This window comes from Psammomys obesus, unplaced genomic scaffold, assembly GCF_907164565.1.
Source record: "Psammomys obesus unplaced genomic scaffold, mPsaObe1.curated_primary_1811, whole genome shotgun sequence".
NCBI classification, from domain to species: Eukaryota; Metazoa; Chordata; class Mammalia; order Rodentia; family Muridae; genus Psammomys; species Psammomys obesus.
In genome coordinates this window covers 31758164-31782227 of record NW_026585504.1, presented here as the reverse complement: position 1 = coordinate 31782227, position 24064 = coordinate 31758164, and the positions used below count along the sequence as shown (strand labels likewise).

General features: G+C 41.5%; 1 protein-coding gene across 5 annotated transcripts in view; it reads right to left on the bottom strand.

Moving 5' to 3' along the window:
* The window catches only part of Cd44 (CD44 molecule (Indian blood group)), an 84492-nt gene that overhangs the window by 28671 nt on the left and 31757 nt on the right, over positions 1 to 24064 (bottom strand). For 2 of the 5 annotated variants that reach the window (XM_055599724.1, XM_055599738.1), the window contains exons 2-7: positions 21664 to 21829; positions 17917 to 18053; positions 13412 to 13480; positions 11105 to 11326; positions 607 to 720; positions 20 to 136 (exon numbers count right to left, since the gene is read on the bottom strand). In XM_055599724.1, the coding sequence (XP_055455699.1) occupies positions 20 to 136; positions 607 to 720; positions 11105 to 11326; positions 13412 to 13480; positions 17917 to 18053; positions 21664 to 21829 (825 nt within the window). Of the gene's footprint in view, positions 1 to 19; positions 137 to 606; positions 721 to 2989; positions 3116 to 4479; positions 4597 to 6727; positions 6854 to 11104; positions 11327 to 13411; positions 13481 to 17916; positions 18054 to 21663; positions 21830 to 24064 lie in introns of all 5 variants that reach the window. The other 3 variants (XM_055599729.1, XM_055599743.1, XM_055599746.1) reach the window with 2 other exon arrangements.

Here is a 24064-nt window from a genome sequence, read left to right as displayed (position 1 = left end):
AGAGCATCATCCTTCTTACTTGTGGTTGTAGCATGTGGGGTTTCCTCTTCATCCTGATACTCATGGTGATTGAAAGGAGGCTGTGGTTCCCGGGTCCAGTTTTCTTCATGAGCAACAGTGCTGTTTCTGTCTCTATCTGTTGTAATGATGGTTAAGTACACTGTGACTTTTAATCAAATAGTCTTTAATAATCCCCTTCTTCAGCTAAAGTATGTGTTATCTACTGAGCCTATGCCTAAGCACTATCTCTGAGTACTTACTCTCAATAAATTTAAGTGATTCCACTAATCTGTCCCCAGAGAAAATGAACAGGTACAAAGGTCTTTAATGTTGCTTATTATTCTAGAAGAGCCATTTTGTCTGAGACAGTACCATAAACCATTCATATACATTCATTTTTATGACAAAGTGACATAAAATACCTTATGTCTAGGTAGTATGGTTGATAAATGACTCCCATGCGGAATAGCATACCCTCATGAAAGTTCGCTAAGGATTTGTAATGAGACATTAATTAAATTTCCCACCTCACCCGGAGGTTTGACCTTCACAGCATCATAAGCTTTAAGGGAAAGTATCAATAACGAAATGTGCATAACTTATTACCAGTCATCTTGGTGGTTGTCTGAAGTACTACTTCTGGATTTGATTGGATTGGCTCCCACTGGGTCTCGTCCTGGTTCTGTTTTGTGTGGTCAGAAACCCATGGAGTGGAAGCAACTGTCATAATGATGATTGAGGCAATTAGGAAAATGTGATTTCTCGAGGCTTCAATGATTGCTTGGTACATTTCTCTTTTCTGCAGTCTACACAGCAGCTCATCTATACAGGGCCGTATAGATGGTTGAGTGGAAATGGAGGGAAAGGAGGAGCCTTCAGCTTTATCCACCATGTTGTTTAGTATCTCAATGTCCATCGCATGCTGCCTTAGACTATCTTTCGGCTTAGAACATGAGATCTTCTGGATGAAATAGCCAAGGATGTTGCAGCAGCAGGAAGAACAGCTTTGAAAGCACTAACCCTCCACCAAGAATGACCAAAGATGTGAAGAGTTTTGCCCATTTATGCAAACTGTAGAAGCCCTCTGCACCTGAAAATCCAGGCCATTTGTTGGTATCACTGGAAGGCATGCTAACTGTAGATCCTCAAGCAGAAGAAGTTGATAGCTGTTATAACATAGGACTTACTATTGTGTTAGTGATTTTACTTGGAAAGAAATAACCACAAGACCAAAGCTTTTTTTTAGTTCCAGAAAGGATGTCTGCCTCAGAGCCATTTGGCTTAGCTACTTTTTTCTGAACATATACCAAACACCCATCAGAGTTCCAGAGAATACAGAACATGATATAAACAAGCCATTCACAGCCAATGAAAGAGGACCAAGATGTATACGTTTATAGAAAAGAGCCAGAAGTAACCATCCACCATCAGCACAACACACTGGAAAACAAAGGCATGTCAGTTCACCAACGGCCCAATGGCATGCAAAATAGAAAGCCTGGAACACAAGGTACGAAAAGATCCATTTTGACAAAATCTGAAACAATATCTTTTGTGAAAAGGCTATTTGCAAGTTCGTCTTCCTTCAAATTTTATTTTGATACCCAGACAGTACAAAACCATTTCACAAGTTAAAAAACAATAAGTTAGAGTCATTAATCACATTTCTAATAAGCTTGAAAAAGTGGTAGTTATCCCAAGCCTCCAGAAGAAAGAGAGCATCCTGTTGAATTAAAGGGTGTAGGCACTAGGTAGAAAAGTGAACCGGAATTGCATACACAGTATAAAGATGGAGATGGGGTGGCGTGAGAACTTTATGCCCCAGAGCCTGACCATATAGCACACTTACAAGGAAACTACATCCTAAACCCTGAAGACACTGTCATAATATTTGCTCAATGTGTGCAGTTCCTCAGGTTCTTTTCTTAAGTTCCTAAGCTCGGCAGATGTGTCCAGCCCAAGGAACGCTCCACTCAAATCTCCATATATAAAATCTGGTTTGTCTCTAGTGTATGCTATATCATTGTCACATACTCAGATGTCTTTAAGCCACTTTTAGATCCCTCCTCCCTAGGTGCTCTTATTCTTGGGACTAAAATGGGAGGCCATTTTAATGGGATAGATAGAACTCTTATTGTCTAAGGTAGCTGATACAACACCCCCAAATCCTTTCTCCAAATGTTAATTGAATCAGGCTTATGATTCTCATCTCTTTCCAGGAAAATGTTTGCTTATGACAAATATAGGGAAATCAGTCATCTAGCAGAACTGGATGTTTTTCTCTACAGTCTCCACCTCAGTGTCCCCAGAAAGTTTTATCAAGCTCACAGATTTGGGCGTGTGGTGTCACTATTTGCGTTTAGTAATTAACACTATCTGTTTAAGGCTGAGCTGGGATGTAGTCTTCCTTCTACTGTTATTGTGTCCAGCAAGTTTGTTGAAACTTCTTGAGTTTTTTTTTCCTTTGATCACAACCATTTTTTGATCAATGTAAATAGTTCTTGAGCTCAGGGTCCTATATTTTAAGCTATTCTAGGGCCTCCTAAGCTTTCAATTCAGTGTCATGACCATCTGCCACAGCAGTGTATGAGCCTCTTATAGATAAATGTTCTGGCCTTTCTTTTTCACCTTTGTGTTCCCATTGCCTGGCACAGCAGGGACACAGTGAATATTTTTTGTGACATTTTACTATGTCATGCCCCAGCCACACAATACACAAATATTCTATAAAAGCAATTATTGATAAACAGAATGGGAAGAACACAAGGTGTCTGAAACTTCATGAGCTATTTTCCCCAGAAATATGTTTTGGTTTCCATTCACAAAATTTTAGTTCCTCCTCCAAAAAAATCTCATTAGAATGGAATTAAGATAAAACCATAAGTTCAGTCATTTTTCATATCATCTGTTTCCTAAGAGAGAAACTATATCACTTAGGTCCCTCAGCAAGCCTTGCATAAATGGTTCTACTGTATTTGATTATTCTTACTGGTGCTGGAGATAAAATCTTCATCATCATCAATGCCTGATCCAGAAAAACTGGGGGATTTGTCTGTTTCATCTTCATTTTCCTCATTTGGCTCCCAGCTTGCTGGGTTGGTATTTGACTCCGTACCTGTTGTGGTGACTTGCATTAGTAGTTGAGCTGGCTGCCAAGTAACCCATTTCACCAACGAAGAAAGTCAGGCATGGAAGGGTTCATGGAGTCCCCAAGATTTTAAGAAGAAAGTGAGAGAATAGGTTTGTATAGCTCTGAGCCCTCATCACTAAAGTTAATATGTGAGCCTTAAGTGACTTGCTATGATCTTTACAACTCAACATTGTCTTTAAGAGTCTAAGGAATAGCTATAAGTGGAGCCTACTGAAGAAGTTAGAGCAAAACACAACAAAACACGGGCCCATGCAAATTCTGCCTTGCTCTCAGATGTCTTTCTTATTACATCATTAGCATGTTATAGTAAAGCTAGGGTGTCAGGGTGAGAATGGGAAGGTTTCACATATCTCTCTTTGCTCTTTCAAGATACTTCCAGTAACACCGCAATGTCACATTTCTAAAATCCTATAGTTATATTCATATTTTAAAATTCATTTGTTTTCTTTTATTCTTACTTTTTATCAGGGCTCATTGATTGTATGAAGTAAAGTGTTTAATTCGCTGGTTGTGTGAAGTAAGAAGTTTCATTCTGATATTTCCAAAAAAAAAAAATGCACGACCTTTCTAAGTCTTTAGTATCAGAGAGTGTGTCTTTAATGCAAATAAAAGCAAGGAGTTCCCAAGATTTCACCCCTTCTCAATAAAATTTCCCACAGATGGGGAAAAGGTCAATTAACAGAAATGTTCTTGCCAATTATTAATCAACTGAAAGGGTTCAGAAATGTTAATGACAGTGAACCACAGCCCAAATATTGAGGCTTTCTCACTTTCAATCATTGGACCCAGCTTTTAAAAGGAAAATGGAAACCTTTGACCTCTTCTTAGCAGTTACTGCAAAATATGTCTCTTTACTAAGAAGAATTCTTCTAACTTCTGAATGCAACTCAGGCTACCATATGGGATAACCATTTGGCCTCCTTACTATTGGTGTCCAACCCAAGAGTAATTCAATTGATAGAAATCTTCTGTTTTGGTAGCAATGGCTGTTATTTTACATTCTCATAAAAAAGTTTTTTTACTATGGTAATTTGAGGGTATGTCTAGACATTCTTTTAGATTTGAAATGTTCTGTCATCACCAAGGACTTGCCCTACTGTATAGTTTCCTAATTAACTTTATCCTAGGCTATATAGATCCTATAAAGTATAGAGAAGAAAACCATGTATTAGTAATATTAAATCAAACATACAGATCTCAGAGTTCATGATCCTCCCTAAATTGACACATACATTTGTGAGACAGAATGGCATTAAGACTTAACCACTCCCATAGGTTAATTAGAATTATTAAAGGCTGTCAAGCAGGCATATGATATAACTCATTACCAGGCATCTTCGTTGTTGTATGAAGATGACTCTTGGACTCTGATGGTTGAAAAAACCATGAAAACCAGTTCTGGGCTTCTTGCCTCTTGGGTGGTGTTTCTGAGGTGGTCATCAAGGCTGTTGTAACCATGATTGAATTGATTGTTGAAATGTTAATTATCAGTTCCTAAGAAATAGCATGGTAAATGTTTTCACTCTCTCCCTACCCAGAGAATCATCTATTATTGACAAAGGTGGTAAAAATAAAGAAAGGAAAAAAAAAAGTAAAGTTCTGTTTCATTTAGGAGCCCAAACTGAAGTCCATAGAATGTCAGAAGTGGAGGAACCTTAAATATCAAGTGGTCCAAACTTTGATCTTAAGATGAAACACCTGTGCTAGACACTTGTGTGAAGTCCAATTGGCAGAGGGGAAGTCTCAAAAATTGCATGAGAATTATGTGAAGTTCTCACAGAACAAGGATTGAATATTTCTGTCCTTTCCAGTGAGGCCAAGTAAAGACCTGTGGTGAGAATTTCAGAAACAGAATGTTTTTCTAAAAACTAGAAATAAAATATCAGATGATTAGGAAGGTTGGTTGAACCAAGCCATTTAAGGTCCTCTCCAAATCTGAGCATTTGTGATTTTAGTGGCCAGCTCTTAGGAGCCCAAGCCCTTTGATATTCTTCACAGTTGAAGGTAGCCACTAATACCATTTTCCAGGAGATCAGAGTATGATACCTCTACCAGAAGTCTCAGGCATGTGACCCCATGAATCCCCAATGCAAGCGAGAATGAGACTGGAAGAGGAACATAGAAAATGTCTTTCCACCTTTCTCCAAGGAGGGCACCCTTACCCTAGAAACCTTGCCCATAATCATTTTCATGTCGACACTGTACTTTAAAAGGAAGAGCAGTCAATTTTCAGTCCCATTAAAAAAATAAATAGCATAATTAACCAAGAAAAACAGGAAGAAATGAAGGGGCCCAATGCCTACATCAGCACCAAAGCAACAGACTTGATTTGAACACTCCCAAAGACTGCCAATTATGTCATCATGATTCACAGGAAAATATGAAATATTAGGAAACCAAAAAAAGGATAAGTTCAAGCAGAGAAAGCTGAAGCCATCAGCAAATTTCCAAATACAACAATCAATAAAAATTTGTTGCCAGCTATCAAGAAAGCCCAGAAACAATCCAAGAAGAAATACAGCTGCAGAGCCCTTTTCTTCCCCCTATTTTTTCTTTGGAGATCTATCATACATTTCTACATATACAAACAGCATTTGCCTTATTCTGCCATTTCTCCTTGACATCCACCCACCTCATCATGATATTAATCACTGCGATATTGTAATCATAGTAGAACATCAGCAGGGTTTTCTTACATGATTGACTGCCCAAGTGTCTTATAAGATAAGCAAATGTATAAGGCTATTTTCCCATTTTTTTGACGCCCTTTCTGCAGAGATAATGCCTATTTGAAAATATGGCCGTATTATCTGTCAATATAAGTTAATAAATGAAGAAATCCCTACTATCTTTCATCATTACAGACTAGTGGTTCCCAATCTTCCTAATATTGTGACCCATTAATACAGTTCCTTATGTTGTGGTAATGCTTAACCATAAAACTATTATTATTGCTACTTCATATCTATAATTGTGCTACTGTTATGAATAGTAATGTAAGTACCTGTAGTTTCCTATCATTTTAGGCAACTCTGGTGAAAGGGTCACTTGATACCCAAAGAGGGCTCAACTCTCAAAGGTTGAGAACTACTGTTATAGACTTATTCCCTTTCCTAACCCCCAGGGCAAAGCTGCCAAGTCAAAATACTTGAGAGCTAATGACCAAGCACCCTCAGAGCTTAATATCCTCTAGAAACTCATATAAAGAAACAGGTCAAGTCATTTCTTAGTGTTTTCAGAAAAAGTTTTCAGTGTCAAAAGAAAGGTCTATGCTTTTTATTCATTAAGCATTACTTCTCTCTTATATTGATATGATCATTTGATAAATAGATGTCTTTTTAGTGGTCATTTCTTGAACGACTATCATAGTCAAAGGAAAAGTATTCGAATCTGTTTCCATGTTTCCAAAATGAAAAGAGAGCATTTAGGAGACACTAGATCCACAGCTTTCTGTGGCCACTCAATGTTACAAGAACTGGTGTTCAGCAAAGATGCTGTCTATATATGACAACGAACATCCATTCTTCTTAACACCTCACGGAAGACAGGTGATAATCAAAAATTACCATAGTTTACCTGTAGTTGCTGTAGTTGTGGGCTCCTGAGTCTGAGTCGTGGATTGTGAATTACCAAACCAAAACCACATCCAATTATTTTGTTTCTGAGCTGCTGCATGGCTGTTTGAGTGCACAGTTGAGGCAACTAGATTAATTATGAAAATATCGTTTAGTGAGATTAACCTGTCCTCCATAAAACCTGTACTCTCTGTCCTATATAGAATATCTCTATTTATTTAGCATGAGGATTAAAAAGGGGATGTTGAGGCCACTTTTATCTTTCCAGACTTCTACCAGCATCTCAGAACAGCACCAAGAAGGCAGATTAGGGCATGAATTCAATGCTTCTTAGTCTTCTACTTAAACCCCCTCAAATCATGTCCAGAGAAAACTCAAGCAGGAAATGAACTGTGATAGAAAGGGATTTGCTCACTCTCTTGATGGTCTCATTCACCCACGGTCTGGAGGTCTTTGATACAGCATAGCTGACAATGTCTTCCATTAATTTATCTTTTGAAGTTCTTTGAGGATGCCTGATTCTCTTCTGTCTCTTCAGCATTGTGCCCAGGCAACTTGCAACTATTGGCACTTCAAAACTCCACCCACACTCATCAAATACAACTTAAGCTTTATAGTTTGCAAGAATTTTGTAGAGGGTGTGTATTTAAAATGTTGTCATTAGGCAAAAACATTCTTCAGTATTTATCTATCTAGCTATATATCATTTTCTCACATAGAGCTGATAAAAGCAAAGAACTGTTGAATTCAATTCAAGTTAGAGAATAGATTACAAAACTATTTTGTAATTTAAAAAAAAATCTTTCATCTGACTTTCAAGTTGGGCTGGTTTCCAGAAGGTCCCCCCAAAGAAACAAAATTAGCTAATGCCATTGGGATAAATGTCTGAACCAGCTGGGACTTTAAAAAGAAAATATTTTAAATCAAACGCTTCTCTGAAAAATCGAGATTATGGTCTTCACATGCTACAGTTGGTTCTTGCATACCATGGAGAACTACTGATTCCCATGGGAACTCCAGTTTAGAACTGGGGCATCGCATGTAACAGATGCTGAAGATCACATTAGTGAGAGTAGAGTGAGAAGCTAGCTACTCATAGTACACCCACAAGAGTCTACAGACTGCCCGCTATCAAAAATGGCACTAATGATGCTGAGTTTCTGGCCCTCACCTGGAAGTACCCTGGGGGGAAAAAAAACCAACTAACAAGAAATGAACACACTGAAGACAAAAAATGTGCATTATTTCATCTTCCTAAATTGAGTTGTGTGAGAGGAGACAATGAAAAAAAGTGTCATCCTAGCCATCCTAGTTTCCAATTTGCCCCACCCGATGAAAAACAAATTCTTTATTTGACACCCAGAAGAAGACCTTTCTGAGGCAGGAGCCTGTTTCCTAAATTAGTTTAGGCTTCTTGATTCCAGAGAATTCCACATGACCAATAAGAAGGGAATGGTGACACACCTCCGGGCACACTCCTCCAGAAATAACACTTATAATAAACAGCCAGTGGGAAAGCCCCAGGAACAGAGTTTTCCCTGTTGCCACCCACTGAGCAGCCTTGAGGATGGAATGAGCTAGTTCAGCCAAGCACGGCTTCCTCCACATCCTCACCCAGCCCAGCTCCTGACCTCTGCTCCTCTGTATGCTACTTTGCATCCACTCCCTCTCACTGTGTCTCAACCTCAGCCCAGCAGTGATAGCTAAGTAAGCCCTTGGCTCCTCCTTGGGCTCAGAAAGTAGGATTCTACTCGGGAGCTTCAAGCTAACTCTGTCATCCCACATGCTACTTTCAACTAAAGGTAACCTGGTGGGCAAATTGGCTTCTCCTCCACACCCATTAAAAGAAGCAAGCCACACGCTGTGTAAGAAGGAAAGCAAAACTCTCTTTCCCTCAGATTCTGAGCTATATTTTAGGTAAGCCTCTCACACTCAGTTTCTTTGATTCTGAGACAGGATGTGGGATCCATGAAGGTGGATTTACCTCTGACCCCAGAAACTGCAGCAGTGTCTGGAGCCGAGAAGACATACACTGTAGAGTGGATGGATGGGAGCCTCCCTTGCCCTTGTTTCTCTCTGATATTACTCTAACCATAGTTACCATCAGGGAGCAAATTGCCTGGGAGGGTATGGGGCACTTGAACAGATATGCCTTGTGTATGGATAGAATATATGCACTTGGGCATGTGTGGAGGCCAGAGGTTGACATAAGATGTCTTCCTTGATTGCTTTCCACCTTATTTTTTGAGATAGGGTTTCTCAATGAACCCAGAGGTCACTGATTTGGCTAGACTGGCTAGCCAGCAAATTTCAGGGTGTCTCCTGTCTCTGATTTCAGATGCATGCTGCTGTGCTCAATGTTTTATGTGAATGCTTGAGTCTCAAGAGTTAGAGGGAATCCAGTAAAAAAAAAAAATCCTAAAATAGATTTGATGACTGGACAGCTTGGATGAAGAAGTAGCAGTGCTTAGGGAACAGGCTAAGGGTGCTAATATAATTTGCCAATTACCTCTCTTCAAGCACCTGTGAAACTCCCACTCCACATAGGTTGTGGCTCCAGCTGCACTCAATCACCACATGACAGATTTTGTCAGAAGGTTCTTTTTGGGTGGGAAACAGGATTTTAGGTTAGACCTGTTCTGCTTCCTGATGAGACCACTAATTACTGGGTTTGCCAACATCTGACAAAACTGCGCACCCCGATGATAAGCACTTTTAACATAGTTGGATCAAGAGGTCAGGGGACCCAGGTAACTGCACATAGCTAGCAACACTACCTGCCTGTTGTGCAGAAGCTTCTGTGAAGAAATATTTCCCAGGACACTACAGACAACGAGGTGACAAATCATCAGAGTGAATGCCTGGGAGGGCGTGGGAAACGTAAACAGATATGCCTTGTGCGCAGATAGAATATATGTACTTGTTCATGTGCGGAGGCCAGAGGCTGACATAAAATGTTTTCCTTGATTGTTTTCCACCTTATCTCTCGAGATAGGCTCTCTCACTGAACCTGAAGTACACTGATTTGGCTAGACTGTCTGGCCAGCAAGTTCCAGGTCTCCTCCTGCCTCTGTCTCCCTAGTGTTAGGATAGCAGATGCATGCTGCTGTGCTGGGTATCAAAAAACTGAGGTCACCGTGTGCTTGCAAGGTCAATACTTTGCCCATTGAGCTATCGCCAAGCCCCCAGAATATGATGGAGGGCTGGGGGCAGGGGGATATAGGGTTCAAAGAACTTCTTGGGCATGACTAGAATTCTGCACCTGCTCATGTCACCCTTTCCCCTCACTCAGCAACCTGAGAACAGAAATGTAAAACACTGCTAAGTGAGTTCAACTTACATCCAGTGCTATGGAGGCTCCCTGGCTTCTGGAGATCAGCGGACTAAAAAGGGTCCTATCTTGAATTTTGCAAGCCAGTACATTCCTGTCAAACTGTGAACAAGCCGGAGTTCCACCTCCCTGAGTTTCAGCCAGGAAATGAGAAAATCCACACCATACTAGGAGACCCAGCGAAGACTTAGCTGGGTTTTTTGGGTTTGAATAATCCTCCCTAGAAGGAGCCATCTGAAACCCTGTTCTAAAACAAACCAGAGAGGAAGTACAGGCAGGAAGTGTCAGAGATAAGAAGCCCTGAGCTTCTTTCTAACAGAGCCCAGCTGCACAAACCCCAAGTCATCCCTTTCAGCAAGACACTCTCCCCATGCTCTCACCCCCACATGCCCAAAGAGCACTGGGGTCTTCCCCAACAGAGTATAGTCTAAAACGCTGCAGTTGACAAAAGGTGATTAAAAACAAAACAAAACAAAAAAAATACCCTCACATTTGTTTTCTTGAACTAAAACAAATGAATGGTTTAGGATTGAGGAATATGACTTGATATTAAACAATCAGAACCTTCAGAATAAATCCGGTTAAAAGGTAGGGTTTTAAGGTGGGTTGTAAAAGGAACCCGAGGAATGGACCATATGCTCTACAACCTAACTTAATAGAACAGTCTTATCCATAGTGGAAAGTGACAAGAATGAAGCAGGCAACACCACAAATTACTTCTATAACAGATCTGAGGCATTGCTACGTCATCAGGAACAAGAGGGAAGGGGTGTCCTCCCTGAGGAAACCCTTTCAGTATGGCATTCCTTGTCACAAGGTAGGAGGTACAGAAGTGAAGATGGGGGAAATGGGAAAGGAGATCAGAAGTCAATTCTTGATGACCAGGAGCACGGACAGGCACAGGAAACCAGCTCCCCAAATGATGTCGCCCAGATCAAGATGTCTAGGGATGGCAGAAAACAAACACGGAGTGTGCACCCTCAAGGGGGTCACTGGCCTTCTGTCACAGAACCGCTATAGGAAAAACAGGGTTGCCCTTCTCCTTACTGGTGGTCTGGGTGGTCCTGATGAAGAAGTCATCCTCCTGGTCTCCAATCGGGTGTTCAGTGGGAAGGTTAGTGTGGAAAATGTAGCCTTCTGAGGTGCTCCTCTCGCTGGAGGATCCGCTGCTGACATCCTCATCCATCGTGTTTGAGGCATCGATGTCTTCTTGGTGTGTCCTATACTCGCCCTTCTTGCTGTAGCGGGTACCATCACGGTTGACAATAGCTGAAGGAGACAGAGATGCATCTTTAGAACTTCACAGCTGATACATCCTTGGTATGGGAAAGATAATGGGTTGTCGTAAAGCATGATTTTGAAGATACTTTCTTTTGCCTTAAAAACATCCCTCTGTCTAGGGCTGAGCTACAGCAGACAAGATGTTGAGGTAGTTCAACCCCCTTTCCCCTCGCCCACACACTCTGGAAATGAGAAGGAGAAAGTTGAAGTACTGGGGAGTCCCCATATTTGAATGTGAGCTTTGAATCGCTCTGGACAAGGTAACCCCGTGAGCTTTAGTTTCCTCATTAGTGAAGGAATGGCACAGCCTTCTGCATGGGGTCATCAGGAGCTGCAGGTGATACCTTGTTGTTAGCATTCAACATAGTCAAAATAAGCAGAGGCTCAGTGAGAAATACTTCTCCCCTCTACACAGTTCCTTCTGAAATATGTGTGATTTTTGTTACTATTAATTCCATCCAGAAAAGATTTGAAATAGCAGTCATTCATCCTCCACAAAGAAGATGCTTTTGCAATCCATTAGAAAGATTCTTTCTAAGGAGTAACTTTGTCAGTTTAAGCCACCCGCCATTTCTGGCTAGAAAACTGGTTTGTCTAAATATTGACAGAGCTTCAACTAACCTTGGGGAAATTCAACCTTAAAATTACTGAACACAGATATATATCAAGATCAGAATCTTTGGTTTAATAATCAAGTGACCGGAATGAAACAGAGGAGAAAAAGTAAAAATAAATTAATTCATTGTCCATCCTAAAAATGTATTTTCTGCCTCGAGCCTCAGCCATTAGCTACACATGGCTACTTAATGTGAGCACTTCGCTGGAAATATTTTCTGCTGGATTGCATGGGTGGGAGGTACCAAGGATTCCCTCTGTTTCACTTACCTAGCTCACTTAAATGAAACTATCAGAAAAACCCATGTTGCAAAATTTCCAACATCCCAGTCACCCTGATAATGTCTGCAGAGAAAGACCTGATTACTGACTGCCACGGGCTTTTTTTTTTTTCCTGAACTTCAAGCCAAGGCAATTTATATTGTTTAATCTTTTTAAAATATTTGTTTAATACTGGAGTGTGTTTCTGTCTGAGTTTATGGGCACCATGTGTGTTCAGGAGCCCACAGAGGCTAGAAGAGTGTATTAGCTAGAAGAGTGTATTGGTGTATTAGTGTATACTCTAATATTACATAGTAGTTGTTAGAACATGAAGCATCCCGTGGCTGCTACAGAGCACAGGCCAAGGGATAAGCTGGATTTGCATAGTCTAGGAAGAGCTCATCCCATGACTGCTGCCTCTACGTCCACACACTCAGCTGGGATCTGGTTCCAAGGAAGCAAAAATCAGCTTTTTTCAACATTGCTCTTCTTTCCAGTGAGTGGAGGTAAAGAAGCAAAACCTCTAGGGTTTATCAGTTAACCTGTTGGGAAGTTCTAATGAAGGTTTCCCATCTTCTAAATTGGGACATGAAATTTTCCATAGATGATCTGAGGAGGGTGTGGTATAAACGATATTAAAACACATATCAGAATGTTTATGTCCTTCATAACCATGTACTTCAGTTATATCAACAATGGAATTCCCAAGTGGGTGTCTCCTCCCCTGAGACTGTCTTAATCCTCTCTATTAGATAGAGCACGCTTAAGTGCACAATCTTTTGCAGCTACAAGTTGAAAAATATTATTTACTTTTTTTTTGCACTTACATTGATTTTTAAGTTACCTGCAATTTATGACAAGTGATGTTAGTTTTCCATTTGCAGTTTCTTTTGAAAAACCAAACGTATTTTAAGTAGAAGAGAATGAGTCAACTACATGAAAAAAATCAAGTAAACATGGTGCCGTGGAGTACCATGGTTTTCAAAGGACTTATTTTTCGGGAATGGGACATAGGGGTAAATCAGAGAACAGCTTCAGGCTGACACGGGAAAGGGGGATGGGTTATGGAATCACAGCCATTCTTCCCTTAGGGAAACAATTTGATTAATAGCCCATTTGAATATTAACAGCAAAGAACACGTCAGCCCCTTTTCCTAAGATTGAGAGAAATCCCCTGAAACTAGAAGGGATACGTACTTATGGTAACTGGTCCATCAAAGGAGTTGGGTAGGTCTGTGACTGATGTACAGTCTTCTTTGAGAGGAGCTGTCAGGAAGAAAAGCAAAAGTATGAAATAAAAACAAATATTTTTTAAAACCCTCACAGCGAATGTGCCCTATTAGTTACAATAAGGTCTTACTCTAATTTGTCCTAAATAACTTTCTTTTCCTGACACTTGGTAAATCTGCGAAGAACTTCTCTGCCTTCTGTGGTGTGTTTTTACAATCTTATTTAACTTCACGAGTTCCAATAAATTTACTATTCCCACCCCAGCAACCTCATTCATTCAGAAAGACACATGTTGTAGGTTAGGTGTGTTGACACTTGTAATCCCAGCGCTAGGAAAAACAGACTGGGCTATGCCCAAATATAGGGAGGCAGGCCTTCTGTATCCAGCACTGTGGCAAGGCTGATGCTTCGTGTTTAATCAGGAATAAAAGAGGCACAGGCCCTTCTCCAATTAAGCATACCACTAGAGATGACTCTAAAACTCTTTTCAGTTGAGAAAGAAATGTGTAACTGTTGTGAAAAAAAATTAAAATAAAGGCATGTATGGACTATCACAAAAAATAATTTATAATCCCAGATATCAGCTTGGATGATGCGAAACTGTGGTGAATACATTAACATCATCGGAGGACTCTGAAGACTACAACAAAATTACCAATGATTTTTACCTAATCATCAAAATATTTAGTAACTAACAAATCCCCAGTCTTTTATTAAAATATTAATGGCTTTATTAGTTTAGCTAATATTTACGAACGCCTCCTCCTTGCGCAAGGCTTCACACATGCAGCTGGTGACGGCCACCTTTGACGGCACCCATGCTGTCTTAGCATATACCATTTGGCTCCTTTTTTTCCCTTGTCTTCTATTTAACTTCTACTCCCACCCTGAAATGGTCCACAAATATCAACATCCCCAGGGGCCTATGGATAAGCCTGGAAAGTGATGCTCTGAGTAATGATTAGAAGACATGTGCTCATTGATTCTTTCTAAAGATCATTTGCAGGCCAGGTCATAGCAGAAAAAAGCAGACAAGGGTGAGCCTGCTCTAAGTCCAAGGAACTCACAAGGTCATAGAAAATAATATTTCTCTAGCTCTTTATTGCTTAAAAATATTCTTCAAATCCCCCTTACTTGAGAGTAAGGGCAATGTAGCTACTGGAGAGTTTTGGGGGGATATGTTTTGTTTTTCTTGGGCTGAGACAATCTGTGAGACGTTTCTGGTATTCAGACGTGAAACATCCTCAGAAATGGGCCTGTGAATGTCCTGGAGTGAAGTTATAATGGATGGGGCAGGTCAACCACACTGAGGCTAGTCTGTCAATGGTGAGAGTGTGTTCACTGGAGCCTCTTCACGCTCCATTTCACCTAAAATTTCATACAAAGGTTAAATCTGGCCAGGATGCCAAGACGCATGGTGACCCAAATATGCAGTTAACATATTCATGTCCAAGTCCACTCATGTGACCTCATTAGATGGGGCTTCACTCTCTTAAGCAAGGCACTGCTGTGAGTGTCCCTGAGCACAGGGATTTGTTAAAGAAATACTAAACTTGGCTCCCCTGGGGCTGTATTCTCAGAAAGTTTGGCTCCACTGGCTCCAAAGGGCTAATAATTATTCAGTCTAGGTGCCAAGCTCTGGGTGCCAGCTAGAAAGGGTGCTTCCTCCAGGGTTAATGCCTGTAGGTGTCCTGTGAATAAATTTCCCAACAATTCTCAAATAAATGAGTGAATGACCAAATCACGAATGTGAAATCTGCTCCTTAATTCTACTGTAAGAAGAGAATGAGACATCTTAACTGAAAGCGAGCTTTAAAAAGTGAGCTTGAATGAATCCGTTTTCTATGTCCCTTCCCTGGAAATCACTGGGCTCATTCATGTTGAGCTTGGATACTGAGAGATGTGGCAGAAATTTAAAAAAAAAATCACAACGCCCTTTTTTGGGGGGCTGCCTTATTTTTTATTGGGAAGTCATAGAAATATGACCAGGATTATAAAAGTTATCTGCTCTGGTATTATTGGTGGCTCTTCTCCCTGTTGCTGGTTTATGGGGCTCCCTCTCCTGGGAGAGGGATCTCCTAGTTGCATTCCTTGGGCTAAGTTGAATCTCTCAGACATTCTCGGCGGGGAGCTGGACACTCTCAGGATTTTTAGCTCACTTCATGCTCTAGCATCCTGGATATGCAATATGCTTATCCCAGCCATATTTATTCTCACCTTTCTATGTTTTCTATATTATTTCTTCAAGAAGCTTGTTAATTCCTTTAAGACAAGAAGCACAGTTCCTGGTTCTTTCTTACCCTCAATATACTTAGCACAATAGCATGCAGATACTACTTATAAATATATATTATCCTTAAAGACAAATTATAAAAGCTTGTCAACATTGAGTCCTTGTAGAAAATAGAGGAAGAAAAGGAAAAGTGCTGTTCCTTTTTAACATGTCTACTTTTAACAGTCATTTTGGCATGACACAGATCTCTAGCACTTTTCCTGGTTATCAACTGAACTAACACCCACCTCTCTAGGGAGAAGAGAATTCATCAACACTGCTGACCCCTGTTCTGGGGATGGACCACACAGAAGAGCTGCGATAGACATTTGCCTGGATCACTTCAGCTCCTGGCTATAAAAGAGTGGTTTTTGTTTTGTTTTGTTTTGTTTTATTTTGTTTTGGTTTTTTTTTTTTTTTTTTTTTTTTTTTTTTTTTTTTTTTTTTTTTTTTGCCTGTTCCAATTAAATTTCTCAGAACCTTAACTCAAAGTGACACCAACTTTTAAAAGAGCTGAGACAGTGTGGGAACACAGCTGTGTGATTTATTGCATACATTCACTGAACGAGATTCGGCAGAAGCAAAGACAGAGCCCAGAGACTATGAGCAGCTGGCAGGATCACACCAGGCTGGGTCTTCACCGCCTGTCTGAGCCCTTCATTCCTAAACCCCTGCACCCGGAGTGCTCTATGCCTACATCCTATTTATCCTTCTGGGCTTTGGCTCATTATATTGACTATAGGCAGCGTCCTGCATAGTTTCAAGTGGACTCTCCCCAATTTGACCAAACTCCATATGTATTTTTTTTCATTCATATGATAGGGGTTTTTTTTTTTCCCATACATCTTGTGATTTTTTTCCTCCTTGTATTTGTGTCTCTCCATGGCCCATACAGACCTGAAATAATTCACTGGGTTCATATTCTGTATTTCAACTACTCAGCCTCAATACATACATCCTCTTCCCCCAAACTCTGCATTTCTCCCCTGAATTCCCACTCTGATCCTCAGTGCTTGTGAAACGATGGGTGGGCAGCATGGATGCAGCCTAAAGACACTGATATAATCCCCAGTGCCTGTGATGCCCCTTGTTAACTTGAGAGCCCACACAGTTTTTATAATCTTCCTCCATACTATACTCTCTACGGTTTCAGGGGGAGAAAGCCTTAAGCCACTTTCCAGTCTGTTTAACATCTTTCTTCCATGTTTAAGGAAAAATTTTCAGTCCTGGAATATGTGACAAGTTCACCTCAAAGCTTTTCCTTTCCCACCACATAGTTTCAACCCTTCAGGGGAATAGATGATACAGTTTGAGAACCAAGACTTTTTGACTGTTGGCATTAAAAGTTTGACATTTATGGTTTTAATTATTCTCAAAAGACTCTGGAGATTTATAGTTCCTAGACTTCTTTGATTTGTGTGTGTGTGTGGCGTCTTGAAGTAGACTAGTAAGCACAACTTCTAAGCTCATGGTTGGAGAGTGCTTCATAGGCAAAGGAGGGAGCCTAGCATCTCTATTTTCACTTAGCTCTCTTATTCCTGGTGGTTTCAACTCTTGGGTAAGAGGTCTTTCAGAAGGTCAAGGGTCTATCATGGCCTCCTTACATTTTACCTAGCTCAGTTTACCAAACTAATGTCAGCCATTCGGCTTGTACTCACAGACTGTGTACTCAATGCATGAGTACACTTTCCTTTACACAGGGCTTCAATTTCCCAGCACAAACTTTGCCTGCAACTCCGACCTCTGACTACTGGGCTTTTGCCCCCTTGAATTTCCTAGTATCTGTTAGGTGTAATTATGATGCTCCTGTTGCTGGCTTCATGTAGCCTTCCCACCTGCCCATAGCTTCACTCCTTTACTTTGTCTGTGGTTTTCTTAAACGCCTCCTCAGACATAGCCTCTCCGTTCACCTCTCAAATGAAAAAAAAAAAAAAACATCCCTAGAGCTTGTGCCTTCTTACACACTCTCCATCCTCACGCGATATAACTGATATTTAATTGTTCACCACCTGCTTCCCAAGCCTGTCGTATCCGGACCATGAGTACAGGAATCTAGCTCTTCCTTCTATTGTGGAGACTCTTAGGACCCGTTTTGAGTGGAAGCTTCAGGGAGCTCTGACCATGCCTCAGCTCTGACTGAACCGCTGTCAGTCAGCCATATTCCCACAGGCACCCCAAAGACAGCGTGCTCACAACCAACCTGAGGCGTTGAAGCAATATGTGTCGTAGCGGGAGGTGTTGGACGACGTGAGGACATACACTCCTGTGTTGTTGGCTGCACAGATGGCATTGGGGTTGATCCTCGGGATTACCACGTACTCATCTATGAAGCCATACCTGCCAAGGAGAGACAAGGAGTCATCAACATAAATGACCGGTATGCCATTTTGTAATAATCTATGAAATGACATTTAACACAGCACCACACTTCACTTTATTCATCCCTAGGGATACTAGTTACATAAAATCCAATAATAACAGCATAGGAGAATGAAAGGGATCAAGGCAGACTGAAGCAATGTGATTTTACTTAAAGGCTGGAGAGCTAGTGATTTTTCTCATTCTTAAATTAAATAAAATGTTCATGCCTACAAAACAATAACCCCATACAAACGTTATGCTCAGCAATGTTCTTAAAGGCACAAGAAAACCCAGAAGAAAGAGGTTACACTGTGAGATTTGGCAGCAAATTAGCTTTATTTTATTTTATTTTTTTCAAAAATGATATTAAAATGATCCAGTTCCCTAAGAACACAAGTGGACTGGGCTTTCTTTCAGTCTAAGATTCCAGACCTGCCTTACTTCCCATCCTCCTCTTCTTTCCTGTCGCCGCCTTCTCCCTCGAGCCCTCCCTCTTTACTCCACTACTGGCAACATGGTGCCAGGCTCCCACGTATGGCACATGGCCTGTCTGACTTTGTGAGCATCTCAGACTGAGGAGATCAACTTGCCATCATCGAACTGAAAGCAATAGCAATCAGGGAAGGAGATGGCAATGGCTCCCTTAACAAAGTTCTTCAAGCAAAACGCCACCCACTCACACACTCCTCTTGGTGTTTCTGGGAGATTGTTGGGTCTGGAGGCCTTTTCAGATACGGTGCGCATCACCAGTACCCTCAGAAGCACCCTAGTGGCTGCTAACATAAAACACCTCAAAACATGGGACGTGGGCTGGGAAAATGCTACTTGAAAGAGGTGATGGGACAGCAAGAAAACAAAGATGGGGACGCTAACCCGGCAGGGTTCGAGAACTACAGTGTAGGTTAAAATGTACCTTCCTTTAACCTCTTGTGCAGGAGCAACAGCACAGACTGCAGTAGCCTGCAAGACCTGTGGAAATGAAAGTGACTCCAAAGCTCCTGAGCACAGCCTCTCATTATGTCGGTGTTGCAATGGGAGCTGAATGACTAATTCCTCCTCCAAACCGACAGACTGGTTTCCCCAAAGCCTCCTTAGCTGGGTGGTGGGAGGGCACACAATTAAATGTTAATAAGTTCTCATGGACCTGAGCGTTGCCACTAATCAGGGTGGGGCAGACAAGACAGAAGTCGTTGCTGAGGCTTTGGCTGAGCCTTCTGTCTTTTGGCAGATAGCCGATTTCTTAGCTACCTGAGGGAAATTATGAAAGTGAGTTTTGAAACACTTAAGACCAGCCATGGGTGCAGGGACAGATTTCTGCTTTGGAGGTTTTTTTCCCCCTTTTTTTTTTTTTTTTTTTCCTAAATAATCCTCCACAGGGAAACGACTCTTCACCCTGCTCTTCTGCATCATGGTGGCAAATTTTATCTATGTCAGATGTTCTAGAATTGATTACATTCTCTTGGTGGGTTATTGCAAATTTTCACCGCATCATGTTACCTGACACTTGTATGTGTATGGACTATACATGAGTTGGGGAACATCAAAATTTCTATGTGTGTACACGGCATGAGGAAGTGACTATCCACAAGGAGGAAAGACATATGGAGCGAGTCCTTGCATCCTGCCCCTTTATCTTGTGTCTTTTGGGAGAGTTTGGTCATTACATTCAGGCTGATCACAAGCAAACTGAGACTCCTCCATGCGCAAGCGCTTTGATCTATGACAAGCTGCGATGCACAGTTGCTTCATCTATAAGATGTCTTATTAATAAACAGGGCGGTTTAAGGATTAAGGTAAAGGGTACCTTTGGGATTCTCCCAGAAGCTCAGCCTCTATTTGTTCCCCTGGCTCTCAGCAGGTGAGGAATCTGTGTTTCACAAGCATGTCTTAAACTGCATTTCACAACCATAGGCCAGCTTCATAAAACCACATTCTTAGCCCAGTGACCTAGTCAGGCCGAGTTTTAAAGCATAGCCTTAGGACTAAAATAAATGGTTTCACTAACTGGCCATCCTTCATGAAGCTACTAGGTCAGGGTCTATAGCTACAGAGCCATCACTCCTCACTTAACATTATCCCAAACTTAGCTCTGAGCAGTTTCAGATAGATGTCTGGCTGCTGCTGCTCAAGGGAACACTTTTTTTTTTTAATATATTAATTTTTTTTAATATTAATCACAGGTTATTTACTTTGTAACCCAGCCATAGCCCCCTCCCTCATCTCCTCCCTGTCCCTTTCCAAGTCCACTGCTAGGGGAGGTCCTCCTCCCCTTCCTTCTGACCCTGTTTTATCAGGTATCTTCAGGACTGACTGCAATGTCCTCCTCTGTGGCCTAGCACAGCTGAAGGGAACACTCTTAAACAATGGAAATATTCTCTGTATAATCTATGCCATTTGATAAGGCAGCTACCAGGTAATAGAAATACAGCTAGTGCCATCAAGGAACTCATTTTCTTATAACCTAATTTTAATTAACTTAAATATAACTCACCACGCGTGACTAATGTTTACTATATTAGGCAGAGCAAGAGACTCAGTTACTGCTCAAGAAGTGGGTGCCTGACTCTGTAACTAAGGGCCGGGGAGAGATGCGATTCACTTCTATTTAATAGCTTCCACAAAGAGGGCTGCAGCTAGACTATTTAAAAGCATTCTGTTTGCGTGTGTGTGTGTGTGTGTGTGTGTGTGTGTGTGTGTGTGTGTCTGTGTACTGAAGAGGGAAGGGAAAGACACTACCTAAGCTGTAGGCTGAGATGGGGATTCAGGGCACTTACGAGGATTATCCCGTTCTTCTAGTTCAATCAAACCACAACAATTACTCGACTGGGGTTGTTAGTCAACCTCTTCTTCATGCATGCTACTGGCCACAAATACACACACATGCACACACACACACACACATATACATACATATACATGGATATATACAAATGTATATGTGTAATATATATTAATATATATATATTAATATGATGCCCCCTGCCTGTTGTGATTATCCTGGAACAAAATTATTTGGAGAAGGTCCTCTGGTGTTCTAGGTACCTTGAAGAAGACTTCTGATAACGACTTATTTTAATATAGCATTCAACTTCCATATCCTTTTACTTACTTTTTTCAAACCAGAAGACAACCTAGAAGCTCAGAGAGAGAAAGAGAGCAAAGGGGGGAGAGGGAGAGGAGGGGAGGGAGAAAGAGGTTTAAAGAACGTGCTTTGTGTCAGGCCTGCAGAGCCAAGCCTCTGCCAGCTACCTATTTATTTTAAACACTGTTATTTGGTTTGCGTTTTCTTGTGGTTCCGACAATGATACTGAATGCTTCTTCAAAGCCAGGAGAGTGCTACAGGAGCACATTAGGCAAGAGGGTTGCAACTGATATGACCTTAATGGCTTCCTCTGGCTTCCCTCTCTGTGATTCACAAAGGTGTCTTTAGACTTTAAATTCCAGTTGTCATACCGGTTTCAAGGTTGACTTGGCCAAATTACTAGGTAGGGTTGCCTCTCACTCAACTGTCAGAGAGGAGCCTTCCAGAAGTAAGCCCTGCTCCTCCCCAGTGTGCTTTTCCCAGTGAGGGTGCTGCTCTTTTTACCTGCATGTTTCAAACCCCATGCTCAGGGCCTTCTCCATCTGGGCCATGGTGGGCAAGGTGCTATTGAAAGCCAGGCACAGGTCAGCTGCCTCAGTTCGTGAGATGCTGTAGCGGCCATTTTTCTCCACGTGATACACGCCTGCATATCGGCAGGTTATATTCAAATCTGTGGGATCAAACGGAAATGTTAGGGTCTTTTGCATGAATAATTTGCATAAAACTAGATTAATGGTAAGAAGTGGTTGTAAGTGAAGACGTTAAAAAAAATCCAAACTTGGTGGGGGGTGGAGCCTAACAGCAGGCTGGGGTGATGGCTCAGCCAGCCTTGCATGCATGAGGACCTGGATTTAATCCCCCCCAAATCCACATATAAAAAGCTGGGTATGGTGGCCGGTATTTGTAATACTAGGGTTGGATGTGATAGGCAGATCCCTTGGGCTCACTGCCCAGCCAGCTTAGCCTTCTTGGTGAGTTCCAGGCCAATGAGAGACCTTGTGTCTAAAAACAAGGTTGATGACAACTGAGGAATGATAGCTAATGCTTTCCTTTTGCCCCAACACGCAAGCATGAACAGGCACACAAATGTGAACCTGCGTACACATGCACATGAAAGCCAAACCATTGCACACAACATCTCACACTTGAAATGCCAGCATTTAGAAGGTTGAGGCAGGAGGATCTCCGAAGTTCAAGACCAGCCTAAGTTACGGGTCAACCACAGCCACCGGTATAAAGTCTTATCTCAGAAACAACAACAAAAATCCAAATGAACATCCCTTCTGACATACCCTTCACAATCCACCCTGGGTCCCCAAAGATACATCAAGCTTACACCTGAGATATGCCGTGAAGAGCCCTCAAATCTGAAACATGACCTCATGAAGGACTGACACCCCATCCTTAAAGTAAACACGTCAGCAAAGATTTTTTTAAGCCTACTATTTAAAATAATATAAACCCATAGGGAATTGACAAAAATTCAGGAAAGCAATGAAAGAACTCAAGTCAACTACTAAGAAAACTACAAGAGAAAGAGAGAGAGACAAACATACACACACACAAACATATACATACACACACACACAGCTGAAATAGTGTTAAATATACAGTTCTGTATTTGGGACTCTGTCGCCCACTTACTCTTGCAGTATGAGCATGTTTCAACAATCCACTGGTGTTATTCCTTATCACATCTAACACTATTTAGCTGCACCCAGAATAAACTTCCTGCTGGCCAAGACGAGTGTGAGCTGGCGACAGTGTCTCTCTGTCTCTAGCCGGGTGGCTGCTGGCTCTGCTCCAATCACAAAGTTTTCCCTGACTCCATCAGCCACTCTGAGCTCCTTCAGACCTGAGAACATACCCCTGCCTCCTCTCTACATGGAATGCTCTGTCCTTATAGACTCTCGGATGCTTTATTCTGAATTGTCACTCAGCAGCATCTTCTCTCAGCAGTGACCAGGGTGTCTGACTCTGAGTGTGGAGTCAGTAAAGAAGCGGCTTTATCCCAGTCTCTATCTAGAACCACAGGCTCCCCCTGAACATCACTTTGTTCTACATTTCAGGGAGGACTGTAGAGAAAGAGGAGGTTTTTTTCCCCCCTTGATTGTTTCTGTACCTTTGGGGTTCTGTGTTGCATAATTGTCACCACTACCCTAAAAGGTAAGCTTTGCATATATATTTAAATGTCAAAAAACAGAAGTTGGAAAGAAAAATGAAGTGACTTTCTTAAGTCCCCAGCTTTTATGTGGCTGAGGTGGGACCTCCTCTTGGATGAGTTTAACTCCTTCAAACAGTGTTTTGAACCAGCTTTCCATGTGCCCAGGGTCCTTCATGGTTAGAACAGGGGAAAGGCACAGCCAAGCAGCTGTTTCATGATGACGAAAGTGGGCCCATGATTATGAAGCTGCAAGGACAAGAGCTGCCCTCTCCTAGAGCAGAGAGCGGTTTGGAATGCTACAAAACAAGAAAGATGTTGCCCTTAAGAAGGCATAAACAGATGTCAATTGGTTCCTTTTCCTTGGTTTGTGTCCTCAGCAAGCAGGTACTTTAAAAACAAACAAACAAAAACCATGAAACACTGGAACTGGATGCAATGAAAAAAAGATGCTTTGTGCAGTTAATTCCTTATCTACGGGCCCAGTGTGCTCTCCGAAGCCACTCATGCAAGTCTTGGCTGATGAAGCAATGAGCACACAGAGGAAGGAAATGCACAAGGCGTCTTTGAGATGCTATTTATTTTTACTGACATTTGCAGCTTGGGTCTCAGTTGGCCAGTTTCACAAAGAGAACCCATCATTCACTGAGACAGCCCTTCCAGGGCCTCTCCCTGGTCCACCATATGAAAAAAAAGAAAAGAAAGAAAGAAAGAAAGAAAGAAAGAAAGAAAGAAAGAAAGAAA